The 12,771-nt window shown below is 42.1% G+C and overlaps 1 protein-coding gene across 2 annotated transcripts in view; it reads right to left on the bottom strand.

Annotated features, from left to right (window-relative positions):
- Positions 1–12,771, bottom strand: part of CACHD1 (cache domain containing 1) — a 180,066-nt gene that overhangs the window by 22,875 nt on the left and 144,420 nt on the right. For both annotated transcript variants that reach the window (XM_019531574.1, XM_019531575.1), the window contains exons 13-16: positions 10,758–10,926; positions 8,140–8,282; positions 7,279–7,460; positions 5,404–5,514 (exon numbers count right to left, since the gene is read on the bottom strand). In XM_019531574.1, the coding sequence (XP_019387119.1) occupies positions 5,404–5,514; positions 7,279–7,460; positions 8,140–8,282; positions 10,758–10,926 (605 nt within the window). The remainder of the gene's footprint in view (positions 1–5,403; positions 5,515–7,278; positions 7,461–8,139; positions 8,283–10,757; positions 10,927–12,771) is intronic.

The following is a 12,771-nucleotide window of genomic DNA, read 5'->3' as shown; positions in this document are numbered from 1 at the left end:
CAAAGGAGCTTTACTGCCCTTTTCTGCCTGGAGCCAGGAGCAATTCCCCTAGCCATATCCCCTGATCCTGGCTTACTTGGGGAGAAGGGGGTGGGCCGTGGTCTGCCTGTGAGGGAGGAAGACGGGGCAGGGTATAAGTCTGCCTGGCAGGGGCAGTGGAGGGGGGGAAGCTTCCCCCCTCCCCTTGAGCAGGGGGTGTGTGGCCAGGTCCCAGCCCAACTGGCTGACTATGAAGGGGGGAGGTTAAAATCTCACCCTGGCCCGCACTGACCTCAGCTGGGGTCTGCCTGGTGGGGGGGGGGGAGGGGGAAAAGGGTAAGGATGGGAAGCCCTTGGAGGCTTCCCCCCCACCTCCTCACTTGAGCAGAGAGTGTGGGCGTGGCCAAGCCCTGGCCTAACCAGGCCAGCTGAGTATGACAGGAGGGAAGTATCGGGGGGAGGCTAAACCCCCACCCTGGCCCACACTGATCTCAGCCGGGGTCTGCCTGCCAGGAGGGAGGAGTGGGGGCAGGAAGCCTTTAGAGTCTTTCCTCTGCTCCCATTCAAGCTTACCCCACCCCACCCCGGCTGGATTTGGTCTTGGCCAGGGTGAGGGTTTAACCCGCCCACTCCCATCATACTCAGCCAGCTTGGGTGCCCCAGGGCCTGGCCATGCCCCCCTTCTCTGTTTGAGTGGAGGGGGGGAAAACCTCTGAGGGCTTCCTGCCCCCTCAGGCAGTCCCCAGCTGGGGTCAGTGCAGGCCAGGGTAGGGGTTACACCTGCCCCTCCCACCATACTCAACTGGCTGGTCCAGGGCCTGGTCACACCCCTCCTCTCTGCTTAAGCGGGGGGGAGGGGAAAGCCTCTGAGGGCTTCCCCCCATCCTCTGGTGCCAGGCAGACCCCACTGGGGTCCAGTGCTACATTTTCCCCCCCTCCCCACAACCTTCTCTGCCAGATGGAGCAGTGATACTGCTCTGGCTGGGAGCAGAGGGGCAGGGCAGACACTGCTTTTCTGCAGCGGACAGCACAACACAGCTGAGGGTTGCAAAGCATCCTGGGATGCTGGGAGACAGAGTTAACTTGTAGCTGGGAGAGGACGTGGGACCAAAGTTCCATACATGGGTTTGATCCATCTGATACTACATCCAACCAGGTTTATCTTAAACCTGTTTTGACCATTTTGAAAGCAGTTTACGTGCAATGAACTTGCACTTTGTTACAGGTTTAAACTGGTTTCTGATCACTTAAACTGGTTTATGTGCAACTTCTGTATGGGAGAACACGCCCATTTAAATTAATAGCATTTTGATTCCCTTTCTTTTCTTTTTTTAAATAAAGAGTTTTATCTGTGAAGATAAGAGTAAAAATGTCATTGCTGAAATCCCAGAGACAATGATGTGAGCACAGCTGGGATGCAAAATGTAGTGGTTTCTTTGCTTGCATTGCAGATGCTGACCACCTGGAAGCTTTTTATCCATACAAAAAAAGCAGATCCATCAGCTCTACTGAATTATAAAGCCTGTTTGCACAAAATCCACCTGTCTGTATTCAGGTTCTTTTACAGTACATGCAGCCAGGCCTGAAGTTTCAAAACAAGGCAAGTACTGTGCCCTGCACAGAATTCCACTGGTACATAAAGCATACATTTGAGTTTGGGGCTAGGGGTGCAAAAAGCTGTGGATGCATGAGCAAATATTCAAAAACAACCGAAAATTCAACTTGAGCAAAAAAAAAAAAAAAAAAAAATGTATTTGCATTCTCAAAAATGTTAGCCCGGACAATGAAAATCAGCTGGCTGGTTTCACTTTTATAAGTCTCTTGGCAATTGCGCTTCCTGGTAATGTGATCCTAAACTATTTGAGGCTCAAACACAGAGTGGACTATTGGAAGAAGGGACCAAGCAAACAACTGTTTTAAATGTAACATTTGTGGCTTGCTAATTTTTTTAAACTCAGAATTGGGGGCCTAATATACATGATGTTATTCTTTTGATCAAGCAGCATTCAGATGAGCAGTGAGAACAGCATCTATTTAAGTGCTCCTTAAAACAATCCAAATTCTTTTTGCTAGACACAAATAAGAATTTTGATAAATCTCAGCAAGCAGCCAATAGATTTCCATCCTCAGAATAGACACTATACTCTTCAATGAGTTCCTTTGTGAAAAGCTCCACATAGTTATGCAGTTCAGCCTTGTACTCCATTCAAGAAAGGTGGGCAGATGTTTTGTAGTGGAAAATAAGAAGTCTGCATATTTTTGCAGGAGGATTTAGAGCATCCCTTGACTTTGTAGTGCTTAGACACAGCAGTGTCCCTAGTGTCACCAGCTCAGAGCTGGCCTTTTGAACTGTGTTTCAGTTTGCCGGATTGAGGCTAGAAACCACATTCTTAAAGCTGGGAAGTTAGCTGGAGCGTGCACAGCAGGGAGCTGGCCAATGAAAATGTTGGAACAGATTCCTCATACAAACCAAAATGAGCAGCTAATATTTCTGAAATATTACAGTGTCTGTAACAGGAAAATTTAGTAGGTGTTTTACAGGCAGCATGCTGTACAAATGAAAACCAAGCCCTTTAAACACTGTCTGTCCTAATCTGATGGAATCTCTCCATTTGGTTGGATGTCTGCCCTGAAGACAAATTTTTTAAGCCATATGGTCTCTGAATAAAGGATTATTTCAATATTTGAATAGCTTTATTAAGGGAAGGGAAAAAGAATAAATACCATATTCTTTTCAGAGGCTCCTGACAGAAGTAACAGAAGTACACGTGCAACAATGAATTTCAGCTTTAGAAACTATACTAAGAGTAAGTGAAATGCCTTCTGAACATTTTCCCTGCATGGGGAGGGCTGCATTAGAAATTACTGAAGACTCATCAAGAAAATAATATGCTACTTCTTCCTAAGTTAGGATGGCATCTCCCCAACTATGGGTAGCAGTCTTATTTCACTAGAGGTGCGTTTGTTATGGGCTTCCTATCTAGTTGCTGTTTCTTCCAACATGAATATAAATTCTTCTGCATAAAATGGAGAAACTGCAGTTTTAAATGGCATGGACCAGGGGCTCTCAAATTTCCTCACAGCATGGAAAGCACTTAGTAAACGGTATCTTCTGGAGTTAACTTCCCCATTTGCAATTGTGGAGATATATTTATCCAGAGTGCTGAGAGGGAAAAGTTAACAGTTACTTACTCAAGAAAAGGAGTTTCTGGAAATTGTCTTACCAGACATTTAACGTTAACATGTCCTTAACATCACTTGATTTGTGTCCACATGAAAAAGGGTGTCCAAATAATTTGTTTCTATTTCATTTTTCTCTTCGTCTTTGTTCAGCAGTCTACCCCTCCTGACACCCTTTTTCTTTTCCTATAGCACAGACTTTCTTGTAGAAACGGGTAGAAACAAGAAGCCAGCACCAAGGACTTAGCTTCCTGGAGACTCTAGCAGATGCTCCATAAGATGAAGTTCAGGTACTATAGCAGAGGCATGGGGTGCCCAAATAATGTGCGCAGCATTGCCCATCCACAGAACACTTGAAATACAATGACAAAGGAAGTTAAGAATGTAAGTTACAAAGACCTGGAAATACAGTGGAATTGAAGCAACTGAAGGAAAAGAAGAATGTTCTTAACCATGGGGCATTTAAAGATCTTCAGTGACACAACAGGTACATTACAATGGCACATTTGTATGAAATCTAGTTGCTCTTTTGCCCTTGACCCACAATATAATGCATAAGCTCCATGACAAACCGGCCGTAACATTTATTATGAGCACTAACAAATCTCCTCTCATGTATAAAGCAAAAGAGTGTATATAGCCTTGACCTGGTATCTAGGTGATGGGTCATTCATGCTGAAGTGTCCTTCCTAAACCTACTTGCTTTCCTGAATATGGGTGGACAACTAAACACACACTAGAACAGGGATGGGCAATTATTTGGGCCCGTGGGACACACAGGGAGTTTTGGTGAGCTATCGTGGGCTGGGTCAGCAGCCTTCCCCACCCCCAGCTCACCAAAGCTCCCTCAGTGGCCCTCACGGGAGGGACATCCACAAACAGGATGGGCAGGTGAGACTGGGATCACAAGGCAGCATCATGGGGTGGTGACAGTGTGGGGCCAGGGCAGAGCTGTGATCTGCTGCCTAATCTGCGACTAAGGTGTGAATTATGGGGGAGCTTAGGCGGAGGCTGAGCCCCCCCTGTAAGATTTGAAAATCACAACCAGGAGTGGGGGTAGTCTTGATCAGATTGCTCCTTCCAATGCACCAATTTTTTTTTTTCCCCACAGACCGCTCCCTCCCCCCGCAAGAGTCAAAGTATAATTGAACCCTCCCTGCGACAGGCACCAGTTCTGCAAGAACGGGGATGTGGGGAGCAGATCATAGCTCAGTCCTGGGCCTTGGCCCGATGCTGTCACTCCCCCAAGATTCTGACCACCCGCAGCCCCATTCCATCTGTCCGGCTGCACACCCTGACCACGCAGGTCCCAACTAGTCTCCATGGAGATCCCAGGATTGCAGGATGGTGACAGTGTGGGGCCGGAACCAAGGTCAGGGCTTGGCCCAGAGCCAAAGTCACGGCTGGGGCCAGGGCCCTGATCCGCTGCCCACACACCCCTGCCCCAGGCCCCAGCCCCACGCTGTCATCATCACCCCTTAATCCTGGGATCTCCATGAAGACTGGCTGGGACCCATGCAGGCAGGGTGGACAGCCAGGCAGATGGGCAGCTGTGTCTGGGGCCAGGTCTGGGATCTTGGAGCGGTGACAGCCTGGGACTGAGGTCCAGGGCACAGATGCAATCCACTCCCACAGAACCTGCGCCCACCACAGGGCCATGTGGGAGTGGATCACGGGTCTGCCCTGGCCTGAGCCCCAAAAAAGCAAGCAGACAACAAATGAAAGAAGATTTCCAAGTCCAAAATCAAGGGGAAATAAACGCAACTAACACACATAGAATGAACAGAACAAAAAGACAGGCTGATTTACTTTGCATCCTCATCAAAAGTCTGGTGGTGTAACACAAACACTAGCAATGGTGATGGGAGCTGCTTGATGAAAAGGTGCTTCCCCCACCATTTCATCCACATTTAGTGTACATCAACACTCCAGTCAGTCACCCAGCAACATCTTCACACCCTAGAGCCTTTGTGCAAGTTGCTCTTTTTACTTAGGTCCTGATATGCCCCGAGAAGGCAAATCTATGCCACTTCACATGAGAATGGATTTTTCACATTCAGGGCTTTGATGAAAGAAATATTTCCACTGCTTTTACGCAAGTTCCTTCCAGTTGATTGGCAGCTCTGCTGGAGCAAGCACTATGGTTCCTTTAATGTATGGCCTAGCTTCACAGATTGCAATAGACTATGACATCTTTAAAAGTCAATTTAGAGTATTTTGTATTGACAGAACACTGTGATGTACCTGGAAGAATGAACTGTGTGGCTGATTGTAACAACATAACCAGCTCCTCCAACATCTAAGTAGGGACCAGTGAAAGTAATTAGGCCTGGATTAGCTACTGCATGCAAGTACCTAGAAGAGACCAAAATAAATGTAATGCATTAGTGACAGAGAGTGATATCAAAAGGAAAAAAACTATGGCTCTAATACTGCAAAGACTTTGACATGGGCTTAATTCTACCCACTGCAAACAGTGCTGTAAAGCAGTTCACAGTGACTGAAAGTAAGCAAATGCAGGCTCAAAGCCCAGTACAGTCTACTGACCAATACTCCTGTTTCTCAACATGAGCAATCACATTAAGATAGTCTGTATAAAATGGTCATATCTTATTGTTAAAACCATTTCAGAGTATTGTAGTCCTATTTTATTTTGAATAGTGATTGATTTAAAACAAGCTGAGCCTCATCTCGTTGAACAAAAAGTGCCTACATTCACTGCATGGAAAATTCAAGAGTAAGCACTTCTGCAACCATAACTCCACCTGTGCAAACTTACAAAGTTGTTTGAAAATGGTGAACAGTATGTACTTGAAGGCTGCTATCAACTTAGTCACCCACACGTATCCAGATTTCTTCCCTACTGTTGTTTTAAGTAGTGTCTATCAGTACTGCAAAAAAAAACCATTTCTATCTTTCCAATTAATTTATTTGTACACAATTGTGTAGGCAATTTCACTGGTTTCTGTTTTGCAGCTTCTTTTATTACTAGTGTGAGCTTCCCCAACCAAAATAGGAGAGGGAAAACAATAGGAAAATATGAATATAAACCCCATGAAAACTGGCAGGCATATCCAAAGAAGGTACAATAAAACTACCCTGAAGTCCCTTTTTTTGCATCTGAAGATGACAGTCCTGAGTATTAACATCTGGAGAGGAGTGGTGGCAGTGAGGCCTGGTCTGTGTAAGCATACAGCGTACGCTAATTTTTTAAAAAAAATAAAAAGGGCGAAAAGGTTGAATAACATTACTTTGTAATCCAGACTCAAACACATCTATCCAATCATTAAAAAAGCAAAATTACAGTAAAATTATTCTTAGATGACAGCAAAAATGTAAACAGTTGAACTGGAGAGAGAGGAAAAAGTCTGGAAGGAAGGTGAGAACATAGATTAAAAGCTATGTTAATTATTTTTCAGGGAGATGCGGAGTGGAAGAGCTCTTGAAGTGGCAAAGCCACAAGTGATTTAGAGCCTGGGTGATTTAGCCGGAGGGTAGGAATCCTAAATTTGCTTACATACCCCACTCTCTTTACTTGCTTGGTGCAGCACCACCTGGCTGGCTAATTTAACAAACAAAACACATTCACACCTCTCATGGGTCAGCATTTAATCTGTAATGTATACGAGCATCTTCCTAAATCATATGCTAGTGCATAATAATGACTAGCTGCAATTAAGCCAGCAAATTCCTATTTGGAATTACATCAGGAAATCCACTGTAAACAAATGCCACCGTGTATAATATTAACAACAAAGAATACTATAAGGGCTGTAATTAATATTTAGAGACAAATAAATTAAACTGTAATGGGTCAAAAGGGTACAACATGGACGGTGGTGTTTATTTGTATATATTTATATTCATGTGTGCTGAACAGAGAAGTATAAAACAGAGGCTGTCACCTCAAAAAAAAAAAGAAGTTGAACTTGTAGCCAATTTATGTCCTGGTTAAATATACTGAACACTATGTATTTTACTGACCCCATAAGCATATTCTTTATCTTGCCTTAACAAATATGGTCTTTACATGAATCCTATACAAAGTATTTTCTCTTGTGTAATATCATCACACTCCACGATTTTCCAAACCTTTGATAATGGAAACCTAAAACTCACCATTGTCTCCTAGTGGGATCAAATGCTTTGTCCATGAGAGAACCAGGATAAATTCTGAGCACCCCATTGGGCGTTGCTATGTAACGGCGGACAATGTAACTGTTCAAGCTACTCATTTCCATTTGTGTCATCCATTCATCTGTGACGTGACTGGTAGCCATTACTTCATTTCTGACAGAGAACTGCAAAACAAAGACAAACCTAGCAGGGTTCCTTTAAGGCTTGCCTGAAAAGATAAGCTGCTTGCAGGGTTTCCTAAAGACCTATCAGAGATAATCTAAACCCAATTACTTGTTTAAAATCTTCTCACACCAGATGGATCTAGCAAATTCCAAGTAGAGAAGAAGCTTATTATAATGAAATATTGCTGTCATTATCTACACAGCTTTTAACATTTGCTTTTAACTGCAGGTGAGTATAAATACTGCTCCATTTAAAACAAACCCAAGTTTTCTCATTTAAATGCAAAAAAGCACAAAGGTATCCCCCTCCAACTTCATGTTTATTACAATTCTGATTTTCATATTGTTCATTCCAACTATAGTTTGTAAATGTTATTCCTGAGGAAAGGGGGCCTCTAGTTTCTGAGCCTCTTCCCCTCTGCATTTCTCTACCAGCCTTGAAGTCCCCATCCACCCAGCTGAGAAGGGGATAGGATTCCTTTTCAAGCTAGTTAACATGGCTTTTCTAGGCTAGAATCATTCCTATTGTGGCTCTCAGCACCAAGAGAATGAGATGAAAATCTTAATGTCCCACATGCTCAACACTCCTATGCCCCAAGAGGCCAGTCCAAAGGACATATATGAAATTAGACTAGCATGGTAACCAATAAAGAGAAAGTAATTCAAATAAATTGCATACTTTAAGTCCAGGATTAGCAATAAGCCGGGTGTTGTCACTGAGGTATGCCGTGTAGTGTTCCACCATCCGTTTTGTCTCAGGTTGACTCAGATGTTCATAAGGAGAAGAAAAGCTACCAGCAGATAGCATGACTGTAGGACTTTCTAAAATAACAAAATGTTATATGACTAAAGACAAAGCACAATGTTCAGCACACAGTAAATTCTAAAGCATCTTGGAACACTATCTGATCTGAAATCCTGGCTCAGTCCATGGACAATGCCAGATGTTTAGGAGGAATACTGACAGAGGTATACTGACAGTGTTACAGTACTACAGTTCTTTTCTTCCTGTTCCCAGCTGATGATCCATTCATGACCTGAAGCATGAGGATTATTATCCCAGTATGAGAGCACTTTTGAGCACGGATCATTAAGTTCCACATTCTTCACTGAAACACTTCTTAAGAAGTACAAATGCCACAAAAAGGCAGTTGAGAAGCATCTCAGTCCTACTCAAATAAAGTCTCAAAACCCTCTGAAATTTTTTAAGGTATAAAAACTAGGGCACAAGTGCACAGGACAAGGCACCAAGCACTATACTACTCCTAACATGCAAATTAGCTCATTCAGAGCTAGTTTAGGTATCCCTGACACAATACTGATCTGTGCCCTGTACACATACTTTTGGTGCCCCCCACCCCAGGGAAGAATGCGAGTTGGGAGGAAACACTAAGAGTTTAATGGTTTGGTGTTGGATGAGGCAATACAGAAGCATGGAAAAATCTATGAGCTTTAAGGGCATTAATACAGGGAGAGATACAAAAACAGAAGTCTGACAAAACTGATGGAAGGAGTCTGCTGACAGCTGTGGTTAGGGGTTGATCACAAGCAATTAGAGTACTCTGGCAGGTGTTTTTCCAGTGAACAAAACCTGGGATATTAAAGATGAACAGAAAAGTAGATGGTGCAAGGCCCGTAAAGCTGATAAATGTGTCTTTTCTTGTACACTTTATAAAGGAAAGAGAGATTATGTCAATTGATTTTGTTTTTTCTCCGTGTACAATGGTCCCCCAAAGGGAAGAAATTCTCAGTACCTTTCTGAGCAAAGAAAAAGTTCTCTCCTTCCCCAAATCACTGCACAGCTAGCAGCCAAATCTACCTCAATTATTACTTGAATTTCTGTCGTATTTTCATTTACCGGAGTAGTCTGAGCCACTTATATTTTTGTTTTGCGTAAAGTTTTTCTTTTGCCTCCATCTTAATTGTTTCTGCTCAGGGCCTATCACAGGGGGGGCCAGGAGGGCCATCTGGCCCAGGCCTCTCATTCATGGAAGGCCTCAAATTTAGACTTTTTGACATTATCTCCAAATGAGGTTATATATACAGACACAGAGATACACTGACAGGATTGAAAGAAGATGTTCACCATACAATTTTAAACTTGTGTCCCATTACCAGGCCACATCACCTGTGGCCCATAGTGCATCTGTAGTGCACCATGAATTAATATTTTTTTAATATACCAAGAACCTCAAAAAATCGAAGTGGCCTGGGCCTCTCTCGACCTCTGAGTGGGCCTGTTTCTGCTATACGCTAATAAGAGATAACTGAAACTGGATGCTACATTGAAGATGAGGACTTTTATTTTTTTAATTAATGACAATAACAGTTTCCATCTCATCTTACTCTTCCACAACATGACCCAAGATCTTATTTGCTGTTTGCTGCAGCATTCAATGAAGAGGTGTCATTGCTGAATTGTCCTCCATGAAACTTGCCCATTTTGTCATGTAGGATTATAATTAATTCACAATTCTGTTTAGTATTAGTGTAAAATGTAGAGAAGAATCAATTTGAAAGACAAAAATGTCCTTGTTAAAAAGATTCTAAATTGTTCTCCCTACATACTAAAACTTTTTAATATAATCCGATTGAGGCCAACTTCTCCTTCTACATCATCTGCTCAACTACTGATATCAGCAGGGTTGATTAAAATAATTTTAAACCACAGAAAAGAGATGCATCCTTTTTGGGGGCAACATGCCACTGAACTCAGAATTTTATTTCGGGTCAAAAGGTCTGGAAACTCTCACATGAAAAAGAATTTAAAGATTATTAAAATTCTGATTTCTATCAGTTTTAACTTCTGACTGCTTCACATGGAATGATGCTATTAAATATTTATGGCTGTGAAAAATCTGCATAAATCCAATGTCAACAGGATATAGCTTGACTGGCAAGAACTTTGTTGTTTTCATGTTCTCACTAATGATTTGCTCGAAAGCAACAGAATGAAAATAAATTTTAAATTAGATTTGACATTTTTAGTTCCTACCTCCCCTCTATGCTGAAAATTAAACTGCATAACTTTCTCTAGCATATGCATACTAACATGAGCAATCCAAATAAAATTAATGGGAGTACCTATGAAAATACCCCACAATGTAAGGGTTCCACAGTTTAGTGAAGCATGTAAAGGTACAAAAAAGTAACATCAGGTAAAAGACTTCCCTCAAAACGAATTTTTCACGAGAAACAAAAACATTTTAATAGGATTTAAGTGGAAAATGTTTGCATTTCTTCCTCTTGCTATATGAAAATATATGTAATCTGAATATGAACAGCGGGATTTCTTACCTAATGTTGCCAGCTGCTTGAAGTGCAGACAGGCATTGGGCTGGCCCAGTAGATCCAGGCGATGATACAGCAGCTTGCTACTAGGGACAGTGTTGAGATTCTTCAGCTGCTTAACTGGTATTTCTGGCTGAATCACCACTACACACAGAATGAAGGATGTGTCCTGAACCTCAAAAACGAGGACAAGACAACAAAGTTAGACCAAAAACTAATCTTGATTTATTTCTTAATCCCTACAAATTTTTGCTTTCTTCTTCAATTTTCTCTCGTTTCCCCTACTCTGGAACCTGGCACCCCACTAATCCATAATCTCAAGTAGCCTATTCTGTCTTCCTAAAATTAATCACCTCTACAGTTTCCTCACAATTAGCAAGGACATAATCCTCAACAGGGAATTGTGTGGGCAGGCTCTGCATGACTACAAGGTCTGAAAACAACAGTGCTCTGTTCACACATGTACTTCGATCAATTATCCCGAGTTTATTAAAGCTATCGATCTAGGCATAAAAGATTTCTTCAAAGTGGATGCTCAGCTTAGATCTTCTGTTTTCAGTTTTTTAAATATATCAATAGTTTTGTTTTTTTCCTCTCAATTTGCACAGACGTCTAATGCTCTTATGTAGATACTGATAATGGACTAGAATGTTATTTCCAGTTAGGAAAATTCTGTCAAACTAAACAAATAATACTGTGACAGTATCATCACTATTACATGTCTATATCGGATGTGTTACTTGCTTGGCTGGTCTGCATCCTGCTGAAGTGCATCAGGTTAAGAAAATGTGGGACTAGTGTCTCTAAGCTATACGACCACCTGACATACAATCTTTCAACATTGCAAAATTTATTTCTGTTACATGATGATAGGTTTGATCTCTTCAAGTTCCTCAGCATAATCTCTTAGGTTAGATTTACACTGATACAGTGAAATGATCCATAAGTACCTGTTAAGTTTGTTGATACAACGTAGTTAGCCAATTATTCTTGGCATTAGCAAAATTTGCTTGGATCATATTTAGTTGCAAATGTCATGTTATTCTCGTGGTCAAGATAAGCATTAAGATTTGTTCACAAATTAAGTCAGAAAGCAAGAGCTACTAGAATCTTTTATTTCCCTGCTACTGGGTAAAAGAACTACTCTTTCCTTATGGTAATGATACTGGTCTACCAAATCCTTTCACTAAATATGATCTGTTTAGTGATTACAGCAGAATTAAAAAGATACAAACCTCCATTCCATTTGAATTGATTTTACGCTGGAAAGTCTAATGATTAGAAATTCTTCTAGATTATACACAGATTTTTCAGGCCCTGACGCTTGTATGTGGAAATATTTTTCTTTAGTTGATGTTGAGAGAGTTTTACAAGTTATTGCACTCTTCTTGTGTAGATCACAAAGTATTTATGGGGCAAAGTTCCAAATGTTAAAATAAAACACACAGGGACAGATGGTTGTGTGACATGTCCTGCGTTTTACACTACAGGTGCATGTCTTATCCCAAGGCAACACAGGGAACATTTATGTAAGGAACAACCATTTGGGAAAAATTTCAAATGTTCAAGTTCTTAAATGGTTAGACTATAAGTAATGCCTTTAACAGCTCTTTCTGGCTAGGGACACAAGTTTCAAATAAACTGGTTTAAGTGATCAGAAACAGGTCATAAATTCAGTGCACATAAGCCAGTTTCAAAATGACTGAAACTGGTTTAAGATAAACCTGGCTGAATCAGACTTAACTGATTTGGGTCAAACCAGTTTATGCAACTTCTGTCCCAGACCCTGGTTTAAGTTAAATCAGACTCCTCCAGTATCTCAGTATGCTCTGCAGCCCTAGGATGGGCTGGGCAGTCTGCTCCAGCCAAGCAGGGTTGGCCCTGCCCTTATTCCACCTAACTGGAGCATTATCACTGCTCCGGCTGACCGAGAAAAGGGTGAGGAAGGGAAACCCTGCTCTGGAGTGCTGCCAGGTCTGCCTGGCAAGGGGGCAGCAGACCTTGTTAGGTATCCCCAGCC

Source organism: Crocodylus porosus, unplaced genomic scaffold (genome assembly GCF_001723895.1).
Source record: "Crocodylus porosus isolate Cpor-Errol unplaced genomic scaffold, CroPor_comp1, whole genome shotgun sequence".
NCBI classification, from domain to species: domain Eukaryota; kingdom Metazoa; phylum Chordata; order Crocodylia; family Crocodylidae; genus Crocodylus; species Crocodylus porosus.
The sequence above is the reverse complement of the archived record's forward strand: the minus strand, read 5'-3'. Positions and strand labels throughout refer to the sequence as shown.